The 14583-nt window shown below is 39.8% G+C and overlaps 1 protein-coding gene across 3 annotated transcripts in view; it reads right to left on the bottom strand.

The window, feature by feature from the left end:
* The window catches only part of KDM3A (lysine demethylase 3A), a 51326-nt gene extending 37054 nt beyond the window's left edge, over positions 1 to 14272 (bottom strand). For 2 of the 3 annotated variants that reach the window (XM_019749219.3, XM_074332292.2), the window contains exons 1-8: positions 14119 to 14272; positions 13365 to 13580; positions 7063 to 7218; positions 5634 to 5744; positions 2361 to 2463; positions 1520 to 1644; positions 1194 to 1266; positions 996 to 1084 (exon numbers count right to left, since the gene is read on the bottom strand). In XM_019749219.3, coding sequence (XP_019604778.2) covers positions 996 to 1084; positions 1194 to 1266; positions 1520 to 1644; positions 2361 to 2463; positions 5634 to 5744; positions 7063 to 7218; positions 13365 to 13580; positions 14119 to 14256 — 1011 coding nt within the window. In that variant the 5' untranslated portion in view covers positions 14257 to 14272. Of the gene's footprint in view, positions 1 to 995; positions 1085 to 1193; positions 1267 to 1519; positions 1645 to 2360; positions 2464 to 5633; positions 5745 to 7062; positions 7219 to 13364; positions 13581 to 14074 lie in introns of all 3 variants that reach the window. The other variant, XM_019749220.3, reaches the window with a different exon arrangement.
* Between the last annotated feature and the right edge of the window lie 311 nt (positions 14273 to 14583).

Here is a 14583-nt window from a genome sequence, read left to right on the forward strand (position 1 = left end):
GATTCAGGAAAGCCAATCAGCAGTCCCAGCTGCCCAGATTCTTAAGTATTTGAGTAACAGTGCTTGCTTTGGTTCTAGCTGATTTTGTAGCCCAGTATGCCGTGATCCAGAATTCTAGATTCAATTAATTGACCCTGACCCACTCCCATGCCATTTCTCCTTGCTTTGCACCCCCAGACCCTAAGGCTCCCTCTAAAATGCTGCCAACAATCTTAATAATATCAACTTGGTGAATTTTAAAATTCTAAACTACAGCCTGGCACAGTGCACAACAAAGGCGTTTTTTTATAATTATAACATAGGAAACTATCCAAGTTAACACAAGTGCGTGTGGATACCTAAAAGTTGTGAAAAAGTTATTCGTACTGTAATAGGTCCTAAGGATTCAATTCACCTAAAAGAGAAACACTTTTAAGTTTCTTGTTCCAAACCCTATTTCAGAACAGAATTAAATCCAATACTTGAACTCAAACAGTGGCCTTCATTGGAGCCCATACTTTAAGGGGCAGAAATTAGTAATGGCAAACCAACCACTTCCTTAAAAAAAAACCAAGCATATTTGTTTATCCAATTATAAATGACCAAATCTTGTTATATTATTGAGGAGGTGGGAGTCCTATTTCACCACCAAATCTATTCAGAATTCTAAGGTTCCTGCCCTCTTCTCATGCCAGGTGTTCTTCTAATTTGATACACACATCTCAATTTACCTTCAAAAACACCTCCATACGGTGAAATTGTCAAATCTATTGAGAACTTTCAGCAAACATCAAAAAACAATTTTTTTCCAACACAAAAATAGTAAACCAGAAACTTATATTATCTCCATCTGCTTGAGTGTAGAAATTATGGCCAAGATCTGGAGCTAGCAAAGAAGAGTAGACAAGACAGCACAGCAGAGCAGAGAAGACAGCTTTACAACCACTAAACAAACTGGCCATGCACTGTTAGAGTTAAGAAAAGCTTTACACAAGACACAAAATAAATCAAGTTACCTCAGAGCAAGATTTTGCTTGTTTGGAAACCAGACTTCCATTATTCTCAGAAGACTTGCGTTTTACAGTTCCCATTCTTGTAGAACTACCTAAAATATTTAAAAATAGTTAAATTGACTTCCCTGGTTCTCTTTATGTGAGGGGAAAGGGGAAAGACAGGAAGGAAAAGAAAAATTTCAGTCAAACAATATATCTTACCACATGTCACAAAGTTATCATGTACAACTTCCACATGAATCAGTGATGGATCAACAATTTTCAGTGCTGGAATCTTAAAAATAAAACAAATATACTGAAAAATTAAAAAGTGCTCTGGAACATACCAGAAATTAGCTCTACTAACATAACAATAGGGTCTGCTCACAAATAATTTCTTTTTAAAACAACTGTGCCATTTCCCTTTCTACTCCAGTATTCTAACATAGTAAAGGTGTTTACCTCCTATAAGATACCATCGTTTCTTTTTATAATTATCTTTTCCTGTCATGTTACATGCAATTATCATCTTTAATTATCATCTTTACCTGCTCACAGTTGACTTGAAGAGTTTTTGATGTTGGGTTTCCATTTACAACGGTTGCGGAAAACCACTGAGTTGATGGGTCCAAGCTATAAATTTTCACTTCAGAGCCAACTAAGTTTTTGTCACCTTAAAAAAAAAAAAAAAAAAAAATACTTAAAGCAATTTGCATTATCCCTCAACAGCACCATCATCCAGGGCAATCTCTTTCTGAGCCTTTTAAAAACGTAGGAGACAAAAGCAAACATCAACAGATATTTCTACAAACAACAGAAAACAGACATTTCTGCCAAACTAGGAGAAAATTTAAACTTTTTATTTTAAAGCTCCATTTTCCTATTGATTTATCTTCTAGTGACAATGTATTTATCCTAGCATTTGTATCAGACCAAGTAGTATCAAAGAAGTCACTGAGATCTAACTCAATGAAGAGTTCCAGAAGACCCAAATTCAGGAATGCCAACAGAACTGCTAAATCTGATAAAACACTTATGATTGTGAAACTGACCAAGAAACTCAATAACAGTAAATTGGAAGCTCAGGATTACCAAATTAATGCTTTATCAATTTTATAAGACCAAAACTCCAAACATAAATTCCATGTCAAAATATAGCTGAACTTTTAAAATACCTACTTTATTTTTATAGTTTTTACATAACCCTTGAATTGTCCAAATGTTAGAGGCTTTAGAATACATTTTATAATAGAGTGCTTTAATCATCTAGTTGCATGGGGAAAAGCAACAAAGGAATTTCCAAAAAATTAGAAATTTCAATGAGCGAACAAGTGAGAAGGGCTAAAACATAGCTTCTTTGTCATTGGTCAACACGAACTATCCACATACCTTGTAAAAGATGGCTTTCATCCAAATGTTTTACAATCAAAGCTTGAAATTCTTTACTGACGTCCTGATTATCCATAAGGGAAAGTCGAAGATTGTTTACATCCTGAGAAATGGAAAATCATTACATTTTAAAGTAACAAATAAGAAGAGTTGTTTAAATTCCAGTGGATATTTCGATTAGTTTAATTGGAGGATTTAAAGTAGTATCAATTAGCCATTTGACGTTGGAGATCATTTCAACTCCAATGAATCGGACAGATGATAATAGGAAACGATCAAATGATCACAGGTATAAGGCAGACTGAAGTGAAGTCACCCAAGCTAAGAGGATGACAAATATTAAGAGTGGCTCAAAGCGTAATTTTAATATGACATAACTTTGGCTATGGGAAACATAACAAACAAACAGACTAATAGGTCAATCCACCTCGAAAACACTGTATCCCAAACACTAGAGATTAGGCAAATCCCAGATCCAAATCTAAGGGGCAAAAGACACATAGAAACAAACAAATCCATACTGTCAACTCATCGAAATTACTGTTTTAACAAATTATTTCACACAGATTCATTTAATCTAACTAGGATTCCAAACGCAATCTTCTTTACAAATGGTAAATGGGAGGCAGTGGTGACAAAATCTGAATGAACAGCCCAAGTCTTCAACAAGACAGTTTTGAAACACTCAATTCTTAGCAGCAGCTCCATTTTGGGCACTATTCCATAGTCTTCTGGCTTTGTATATACAGTCAGTTATGATAAATGTATACAGAAACTGTCAATAGGAATAGCCTGCCAACCCAAACTACTATATGGCACAGAAGCCCTTCAAATATCAGGCCTTCATGCTTTTTTTGCCACTGTGAAATGGATATATAGTGGCCAAAAATAGTTTACCCATTTCTCCCATTAGGAAGGATAACGAGTCTTTTCCAGGCCATTCTGGGAAAATGCATTTCTTAAGCCAAGTAACATTAGACCTAACCTAGAGTCTTCATATGAACTTCACATTAATTACCAGAATGGGCCATGTGTGGGTTTATTTTCTTTTTCTCTCATGCTACTGCAATTTCAAAAAATTTAAATGTGTTCTCCAACTACTACAAGATAAAACAGCACAAAGGGCTCTTAAATAAGGTAAAATAATTCTACTCTTCCTAGGAGAGTTTTGGGGCTCATAAAAAGTGCCAGAGAGTTTGATCTGGATACTTTGTCTTTTTTCTTAACCACAGATAACTGAGCCAAATTAAATCCAAAAGGCCGACCCTAAGTTTCAATTCCAACTTTGGCATATGCCAAATGGTTTTCAGGTTCTCTGTGCATTCTTTCGGGCAAGCATCCCACTGCGGTAATCATGTCCCCCACCATAGTTTCAGACAGTAGAAGCCTGATGTGACCATCCATATCTGTAAGGGAATGCCCCAAAGCACCAAACTTTGACCGCTATTAGCATCAGTAAAAGTCAAGAGCAACATCATAGTCTCCCTCAATTATTATTATATTAATAACAACATTCACACTGACAGCCCACAGTACATCTCCAGGAGACCAAATCAACTTACTGATCTCGATTTTTCTTTTTCAATCTCAATAAACAAAATTATGAGTTGTACTTTAACTGAAAAACTTGAACACATCAAAGATGTAAGACAGAACTGTCCAGAAAACAATGCTAAGAAGGAAACCTACTCTATCACTCAGTAAAGCAAGGTATCCACAGCCCCTCCCATATGCTCCTTGGTCCTTAAGAGCAAGTCATTCATCCTTTTAAGGCAGGAGAAATATCACGCTGTCTTATCTGACATGGGAAGGTAATTTGCATCGGAAATTAACTTAAATAAAAGCATCTTCCTCTGCTCCATTTACTTAATCATTGTAGAATAAAGTTCAGAGTATGTGAACCTTATTTTCACTCACTTCCAGGATATGGAAGTAAAAGTGAGACTTGAGTAGAGAAAAAGCCAGTACTTTGGGTTTTCCAGTACATGGCCAGCAATGGCAATGACCATTGCCCCCTAAACTGCCTTTTAGCAAATAAACAGGTTTAACTGTTCTACAGGCTACAGAACAAGTCAGGTCACAAAACAAAAGTGGGTAAAGGGGATTATTAAGCTTTACAAACAACATCTAAAAGATGAATGTTATTAGACTAATATTATTCTCAAGGTGGTGATCTTTGGAGATAAATTAATCTGTGTGTTCTTGCCCTCCCTCCCTCCCACCCAACATTTTCATAATAATAATAATAAAAAAGATCACATATGAGCAAGATCCAGAAGCATAAATATTGTGAAGAAAAAGGTGGGAGTTTTAGAAGCTAATTGGAAAGCGCACACACACACACACACACACACACACATACACTCCTCACTATTCCCGGTAGTTATATTCTATTAAGTCACCACAAACACTGAAATAGTGAACTAAATCACTGCTCCTAGGGGAAAGACAGAGTTAGGTTCTTTCAATGGTCACAACATTTTCATCACCCAATCAATACATAACCTTGTTTTACGTGTTTCTGTTGAAAGATACATAATTTGGTATATATTACTGGCTTGTTACTCTTGAGCTCACGACCAACAGCACTATAACTCACGGCTGAATAAAGCTTATTTAACACACATAGTTTCTCCCTGAGACAAATCAGCCTTCTTGTACTTAAGAACTACTACACAACAACACTTCAGCACTACTCTTGGGTAAACAGTGAAACTGTCAACAAAAAGCACAAAAATCTGGCATGAAAGAGACCTCAAAAACAGACTTGTTTACAGTATGAGAGATGAAACAAGAAGGCAGAATGTCATCTTATTCAACCTCAGCTGGGAACATGTGTCAGACCACTCAAATGTTTTTCCATTCTGTACATGTCTGTGACGACTGTGAAAGCACCGAAGTATTGATTTGTGGCTACAAATATATTTCAGCGAGTAGGCAAATTCACAAATATACGACCCATGAACAATAAAGACTGACATACATATATATACATGCATATATGTGAAGGATAGTCAATCACTTTGAAATTACTTTTGTAACACTAGGTGTTTCCATACACATGCACCATCAGCCTTGGCCTTCCAATCCCATACGGACGCACCAACCCAATGGCCAACACTGAGGGATAATGTCTAACAAGTAACTGTTGATGGAATTGTTCTTTTCTCTGATATCTGAATTAGATCAATCAACATCAACATTTTAGTTCTCATGTTAAAAGGGGTGTTTTTTTCCTTCTATTTTTAGGGTTTAATATTGTTTCTGATATACCTGTATAGGCTTCAAAAGGTCTTTACAAAGAAATACTCTTTGTTGATCTCCTAGAAAGCGAATAGAAGTTATGGATCCCAAACCGGCTTTGTCCAACAGAGATTTGTACACCTGAAACAAAACAAAAGAAAATGTTTTGGCATCATAACTATTGTCAGCAGAATTCTGAAAATGAAGAATGGCAATTTTCCACACACACAGGAAGAGATGAAGCCATTAAGTTTTTTATTTACTGCAAGTATCTCAATAATAACTATTCATGCAACCACAAGATCACACAATTTTTATCCAATCAATCATTTAAACCAGATATGCATTTGGGAGTCATTAACATGTAGGTCTGGGCCAACAGATGCATGGCTTCCCCAAAATTCATGCAAAAAAAAAAAAAAAAAAATGTGTATGTACGTTTTCTTGGAGAAATAAGGCCATATTTTTAGCAAATTCTTAATTAATAGTTGCAGGGAAGAGGGGAATACAAAGAGCAAAATACAACTTTAACCAAAATCCTACATCTCTCAGAAACCTCTAGAAGCTCTTCTCACCCGTGGGCAAAATCTTAACTTTGCTAGCACAGCACACCAGGCCTTTTACGATCCAGTCAGCCTTTCAATCATCCTCCCAGCCTTTCCAACAAACCAAATCTGCCCTTCCTCCTCCAAGCCCCAGCTCGTCTCATAAAGCCTCAACTGTCCTCTCCCGACACAGTGCTGGCTCTTCTCCTCTAACTGCACCAGACTTAATGATGTGGAAATGGCACAATCACACCCTGACGGTCAGTATCTTTACAGTCCAAGACTATCATGAGTTAGAGGGAAACTTAGAGATCCTCAGAGCAAGACTGGACACCCCACCCGGGCCAGGCAACAGCGACGATTCAGTTCCAGCCTATTGTGATAAAGAACTGCCATAATGCTCCAGGGTTGCTGTATTTTCCAGTTTCTTCCAAGAGAAATTGGAAATGGAGATGTTTAAGTATATTCTCTACATTCTTAAAAGTAGACAACTAATTCAAATTTTCTTAAGACACTGCGAGAGTCAAACTATTAGGTTGGTGCAAAAGTAATTGAGGTTTAAAGGTTAAAAATTGTAAAAACCGCAATTACTTTTTTACCAACCTAATAAACAGATCTGTACATCTGGATTCTGACCTCTGATCTAAACTAGACATTCCCCACATTACCTCTCATGCCCAGTGTTTAACTGAAGAAAGTGAGGCCCGAGAAAGTCAAGGGCCCAGAGTCACAGAGTTCCTAGCAGCACTGACCGGAGTTCCAGGGTTCTCTTCTGACTCATCTACATTGTCATATATCTGTATTATTATCTGCCACAGGGACAAAGATAGGCGTTACATACATACTTTTCTTGTTTCACTCATAATGGATGAAACCCTTTTCTCATGAGTTCAATAAGCCCGAGTTTTACTCACTATCGCAGGCCACTGTACAATCCGTTCAGAAATTTCAGGACATTTTCGTTCAGCCAAAGCCAAATTATGCTCCACTAAAAATGCTCTCCTTAGATGGCCATAGACTTCGATCCATCTTCTCTTCCTCCAAGATTCCCCATCAAACTCCACACACACCTAGACAAATAGAATAGGAAAAAGCAGATTCAATGAACAAAGATAAACATGAAAAATGCCCGAGTTGAACTATACCCTTATTAGTCTACTCAGATATTTTATCTAAATGTACTGTCCCCCTCTTCTGCTCTCTTACTTCCTTCACAGGCCACAATAAACTACCCAGACATGGGATCAAGCTTTGGCTCCCAAACCATTTTGGGAAGCAGAAGTCAAGGTCTTTGAAGGCCAGTCTCTGCCCCCAAAGTAACCTCTAAGAAGTCACAGGCACAGAACCCCCATGTAGAAGGTTTTTACATATGTTAATTAGACATCAGAGCTTTGAGAACTGAAAGAATTTTAAAAGAAGTACTTATTGCAGGGCATTGTAATTCTATGTTGATACTGTGTGGGCTTAAGATGACCCCCCATCACCACAATCCACCACTTGCTTTTGAATTCCTCTGGTATCAGTAGGATTTAGAACAAAGCCTAATAGAAGGCACATCCTCAATACCCTTCGAATTGAATAAACTGGGAAATTTACTCCCACTACTTTGCTAAATAGGTAAACAAGTAATGGATAAACTCGGGGGTCCCGAGTTTTCCAGAACTACATCTAGCTTCTTATATGCAAGTTAAACTACCTTTGAAATATCATTTTCTAAGTAACAAAGTTTTCTGCTTCTGACCTGCAAAATACCTTTTAACCCTAAAGTTAAAACCCATACAATTTGCATAAATCTTTTAAGACGTAAAAAGAATTCAGTCCAAAAGTGGGTCTCTGACCCAAAAGTAGGAATCATTCACAAAACCTTAAAGGTCCTATAAATGCACCAAAGCACCTTACCCTTCCTTCACTCATTATGAACATGCGACCCCTTAATTTATTCTAAATCTTTAAAAAAATTTTTGTATTTTAACTGATATAAACTTCCTCAATATTTGTTGCAATAATCACAATTTCTACTTGATTTAAAATTTTTCCTCTTACTAAAGAGGCCTTTTTATTTTTGGTTTCAAAGAATTAAGTTAATAAATCTATGAACACTGTTCACAGTTTCACAGACAATCATATTTCCCTTTTCACCCTTTAACTAAAAAAAAAACAAAGTTTCGTTAACTTCCATTCATCTGTCAGAACCCAATTCAAGAATCCTTTCCTCAAAGAAGTCTTCCCCTACCAAAGAGCATTTTTCTCTCCCAAGAGAGGTCCCTTTGCTAACTGTACACAAACCCTGTACTTTTCCTTCCTAGCACTTATCCACATTCTGAATTATTTATTTGTGGTTACCTGATTGACATGTTATAAATTCTAATAGGTCAAAGTCTGTCTGCTTTTACTTACCACTATATTTCACTGGTATCCAGTCCCCAGTCAGTACTCAAATATTTGTTAAATTAATAAATTTCTCTCTGACTGGGCTCTTACCCTGTTTCTCTCATCCATTTAGAAGGGAGGAAGTTCCCAACTGATACACCACTAGCCCCAGTCCCAAACCTTCTCCAGTTTTAGGGCTACCATTGAAATTTAGGACCCACCATACCCTTCTCCGTCAACAACAAAATGTGCACCTCTAACTTCCCGAAAAACTTCCCCCAAGAAGCTGCAATCTGCTTGGTATAGCAGGCTTTTAACTTTGCAGTTACTAGAGAATAAGTAAAAATAAGTGACTACCTACTATGTGAGAAAGCTCCGTGTACTGTCTCCTTGGTTCTATGTATTCCATCTGTCACTATAACCAACCAAATGATGAACACAGAGGTGTTCAGAGACTGTTCATCTTTCTTTGTCTGTTTCCCTAGCCACATAACTTAGATCCTCCGATATCTCCCCTGCTGCCCCAAGTCACATCAACCTCAAACCCAAGGTAGCTTTGGATGACAGTTTTCCCATCAAAGTGGTGGAAGGGAAACAAGCATATACCAACTTTAGAGTCAGAGAGACCTGGGTGTGAAGCTAAGTAATGCTGAAGTTTTCTTAGAATGATTTTAGATGCATAAAATAAAATACATACTGTGTTTGCCCGAAAATAAGACCTAGCTGGACCATCAGCTCTAATGCGTCTTAATTTTTACTTCAAAAGACGCATTAGAGCTGATGGTCCAGCTAGGTCTTATTTTCGGGGAAACACGGTAGGATTACAAAGGAAACCAATTAACCTGTACCGCAGGTTAAGAAGCCTTGCTTAAATCTAAGCTCTCTGAATCTTGTTTTGCTAGCTTCAAAATGAAAGTACTAATGCCTATCTCTCATAGAATTGTTTAAAGATAATGTATATAAAGTATCTGGCAAAGAAACTAGGTAGTTTTAATACCTCCGTAGTAATTCAAATCTTAGTTTATCAGGGTATCATTCCTTCAGTTAGGAGTGGGGTTAAGAGGGCCTTCAATATGATTATCTAACATCTATTCAGGGGGGAAAAAAGTGAAAGACTAAGATCTTAAAGGGTTTCATAAAACCAAAGCAACATCACAATTCTTATCAAATCACTATCTATAAAGCTTATAATCAACCCTAAACCAAAATTTAGACAGGGTGTCTCTTTATATCTCAATATTTGAGTGATTTGAAAATTAAGTTAGCCCCTTTCGAAAATAATTTAGTTTATGACTTTGGAGTATTAGATTGCACTGGTCAAAAAGTCACATTGCTTTGAAAAAGACAACTTAAAAAAATATATATATGTCTTTTATTTGTGCCTGAGGTTTGAGGTTCTATATATAAGGATACCCCCTCCCCCAAAGGAAAAGCCTCTTCTGCAGAAACTTCTATAAAATGGCATACCAATAAGAATTAGAATCCAGGTGGAACTAAAATGACTTGACCAAGCTCCTGCAAGTTGACAGATGTAATTAGTTCTCATTCCAAGCTGTGTTCTCCCCCCATCTCCCTTGGTCCACAAAGATGTTGTTTACGCTATCGGACTCCAAAGGCCAAAAAAAGAGGCCTATTAATTATGATTCACTACCTATAATTTCCAAATTTGCTATTCCAGATAAAGAGAATGCCACTGCTCCATCGTTAGATTTCTCTAAACTGCTTTTCCCATGTTGAGATAATAATTTCAGGACTCATTTATTCATTCAAATGTTTTAGCAAACAATACATGTCAAGCAGTGTTCTAGGTTGGGATATAGGGGCCAGCAAAATAGTGTTCTAACCTCACTCTACCTGAATATTAAAACCTAGTGTTTAAGGTCTGAGACAATCTTGGGCAAGCTATTTAACTTGTTTAAGCCTCAATTTCTAACACTAAAAAATGTGGTTTACCACTTAGGATATTTGTGACAATTAAATAAAGCAGTATTTGCCACATAATAAGCATTTGATCTCATTATGTCTTCACCCTAACTTCTCTGTAATCAACTACTAGATACATTGTATCTGAGTAAGTGACTTTGTTACAAAGTCTCTCTCAAGGTAAAACAGTGTTAACAAGCCTTGGCCTCAATCATATCATCAACTAACAAAGCAAATCATCAGTCTAGACTCTCTAGACAGTCCTATACTTCTACTAATACTAAAAGGTTGCATACCACTTGATTTCTACTCATTCATATTCACCTCAAGCCCCAGTCTCACCCCATCCCCAAAAACTCAATACCCCTAAACCCAGGTGTAAGGATGGTCTTACTTAGTTCCTGCCTACATCTCCCCAAGCACAATTTGGTTCTATTGTTTTAAAATTCTGTTTTTGCTAATACAACATGCCTCTAAACTCAAGACAATTACTTTATCTGCTACTCAACTAAGGAATATAGCAATAAGTCATGATTAAAAAAAAGAAATCGCATAGATTTGCACTTTACATGAGGCTGAGTTGTGAGGTCTGCAAGTAAAGCAAAAATCCAAAAAAAATGAAAATTGTTCTTCAACAAACAAAACTCATAGACACAGACAATACTTTAATGGTTACCAGAGGGTAAGGGGGGAATGGGGTGGTAGAAGAGGGCAAAGGGGTCAAATATATGGTGATGGAAGAACTGACTGGTGGTGAACATACAATGCAATACATAGATGATATATTATAGAATTGTACAGTTGAAATCTATATAATTTTACTAACCAATGTAACCCCAATAAATATAATACAATTTTTAAAAAATTGTTCTTGAATTAAAATTCCATGTCAGGCAACTTAGTTCAGTGGAAAAGACATACACACAGCAAAACCTAGATTCAAATCCTCCCTACATCACTTAGTAGCTCATTATGCAAGTTTAGACAAGACTCCTTTTCCTAAATCTATTTACTCATTCTGAAAAATGAAGATAATGCCACCACCTCAAAGGCTGGGGGGGTGGGGAGATATGGAGATCAAAAAGAATACACATATAGGACCTCCCAGATTGCCTTCCTAACCCAATGGTCCTCAATCACTGTTGAGGAAGAGAACACCTAGTCTTCTCATCATCTGCCAAAGAACTGAAGAGTGTACAGCTTAAATCAAATCTTGTTCCCATTCAAATCAGATAAGAACAAATGTACTAGAGAACATTTTATTTGCCAGGTGAAATAAACCACAACTTTGATTGAAATCTAGTACACAAAGCCCATTTTATGGAGAAAGATTATTAGCCTGAAACAAATAAGTTGGCCATCTTTGCACTACACTGCATTCTTTCTATAACATCAAAACCTGGTTTGCTGGGAGTGAAACGGAGGAAAAACCAAACTTTACAGTGTTATGACAAGAGCCCTTTGTGGCACAGTCCTTGATCGGGGAGCATGATGATTAAGAGGGTGGGCTCAGAAGTCAAAACTTCCTGGGTTAGAACACAGCCTATGCCAATTCCTAGGTGTGTGACCTTTGGCAAGATACTTACTCCCCCCCCTCCAACCCTACGATTTTTATCTGTAAAAAGGAGCAATGTTAGTACTACTCCCAAAGAACTGCTATAAGGATTAAATAAAATCATGGCTGTGAAGTGCTCAGCATGATTGTGGCACATGGTTAAATGCTCAATGGGTTACTCCTTTATTTCAACATGAAGACAAGGCACACTGTGGAAGCTTTAAAAATACATAACCACATATCCTTTCCCCACAACCCTTTGCAGAGTAATACCGGTTTAGGCATGCATGGTCACCTTGAAAGTATTCAAATGAATAGTTTTAGAAATTAACACATATTTAACTGCCAATGCTAAAAGTTGCTTCCCTTATTTGAATATAGTTTTCAAAAAAAGAAAAAAGCAAAGATAATGAATGACCAAGACACTGAAACACATCCATTACTCCGGGAGAAATCTCTTCTGTCCTGACAAGCTTCCTTCAGGTTATCATCACTTTGGAGTCTTTGTTAGGGACCTTTTTCAGTTATTTTTGCACAAAGGAGTCTTTGTTGGTACAATGGCTTCCTCACTGGTGTTCCCAGACAATCTTTTCACACCAACACTTCTATTAGGGAGTACAATCAGAATTCATCTCTTTTTGAAAAGATGTAACTGGAAAAATCCCTGGCCGCACTTGTTCTCATTTCTCTCCCTCTCTCTAAACACCCAAGTGGAATGTTTCCAAGTCATCCCTCCAACACACCACAGAAGGGGCAGCTAGCTCCACCCCATCCCTCCATATATGGTCCTATCCCACACCCACACACAGATTCGTCTTACACAACCAGGAACCTACTCCTGCCCTGATCCACCATATATGGACAAATACCCACCCTAATGTGCATAATACAACCAAGCTCCTCCTCCTACACGCACACATCATTTCTAACAGGACTGAAAGTTCATGAAGTTGGGTGAAGAAATTAAGAGGAACAAACAAAAAAGCCAGCTGAAGCACTTCCAAGCACTAGCCCTCAATTCTTAATGATTCCAAACGTCACTCACTTGCCCAGCTTAACAGTAACAACGATACTCCCCCTCCGGAGAAATAGTCATACAGTCCTAATGGGGCACAGCGCCGGCAACACCGAAACATGTCTGAACAACCCTAAGCCCATTTGCAGACCCAAGCAACTCTACGCCAGACATACCTCGGCTCTACACAACCCTTCCACAAACTTTTAAGGTCTAGTTTTCTGCACCTTCAGGTCAGATGCCAACTTTCTTTCTGATCGTCCTTTTCACAAAAGGGGAGGAGGGTGCTAGCTGTCTTGGGATCAAGGTAAGTACGAAACGTCCGACCGCCGAGGCCCCCGTGCCGGTTTTACCTTCAGATCCTTCTTGGTAACGTCCGTGTGGGAGACGGCTCGAATGGTCCCGGAGAGCCAGGGCCACTCGGCAACGCGCTCCGCGTCCCAGCCGTCGTGGCCGCCGTCGCTGCGGTCCGCTGCGGACAGACTAAGGAATCGTTTCCCCACCAGTACCGGCCAACTTTCTCCGAGCGTAAGCACCATGGTTTCCACGCCTGCAGGAAGGGCTCCTCCCTGCCAAAACAGAAAACCAAAATGCAATGGGGGCGGCAGGTGGTGGGGGGCCGGGGAGACGGCGGTGGGAGGCGGGTGCAGAGGGAAGGGTCCTACCTCGGAGGACAAGACCCCGGGCGGCGGCGGGTGCGAAGGAGGACCCCTCACCCGACCTCTCCAACCGCACCCTCCCCGCGCCCCGATCCCTCCCCCACTGCAAACACGGGCCCAAGCGTCGCGTGACCCTCGCTCTCCCAAGTTTCGCTTTTTCAAAACCGTAAACCTACGTACAGAGAGAGTGAGGGGAGAATGACTTGCGGCTGAAGTGGATTTTAAAGTGTTCGCCCCTCACCCCTGAAAGGAAAAGGCCCCGATGCAGAGAGCCCGTCCCAGGCGGCCGGGTCCCCCACGGTTCCGCACTTGCCCCGCCCCGACACCCCGCTTCCCGGCCGCCGATCCCCGGCCGCCCCTCGCCGCCGTCTGCGGTGCGGGGGATGCAGGTTCGGCTCCTTCACCTTTCTTCCTCCTCTCCCTGGAGCCGAGGCCGCGACGCTCTTACCCCGCCTCCCTGAGTCACCCGCGGCAGCCGCCGATTCCAGCCGCCCAGCCGACTCAGGCTCTGACTTGGTTCAAGAGCTCTCACAAGACACGCACTGCCTCCCGGGCCCGCCCCCTCGGAGCCGCTTCCGTCGTTCATTGGCTGAGTCCAAGAAGTTGAGTAAGGCTCGTGGGGAAATAGCCCATCGCAATTGGCCGGCCTGCCCAGGGCGGGGCGAGAGAAAAAAACAATTCCTTAGCTGCCTCCTCCCTTTGCCCTCCCCCTTCCGACTCCCGGACGACCCCCATTAGGTTAAACTACACCGAACGTAAGCGAAAGATCCCTCCGCCACAGCCATTCTTTACGTTTATTGCCTCACGGTATGCAAAAAAGTCCAGCGAAATCGGTTCTCAACTTTAGGGCCCAGAGGACAATTGCAGTGGTGCACAGATAAGACTGAATGACGAACCCCCGGGCTGTAAGAGC

This window comes from Rhinolophus sinicus, chromosome 2, assembly GCF_057876585.1.
Source record: "Rhinolophus sinicus isolate RSI-liver-muscle chromosome 2, RSI-T2T, whole genome shotgun sequence".
NCBI lineage: Eukaryota > Metazoa > Chordata > Mammalia > Chiroptera > Rhinolophidae > Rhinolophus > Rhinolophus sinicus.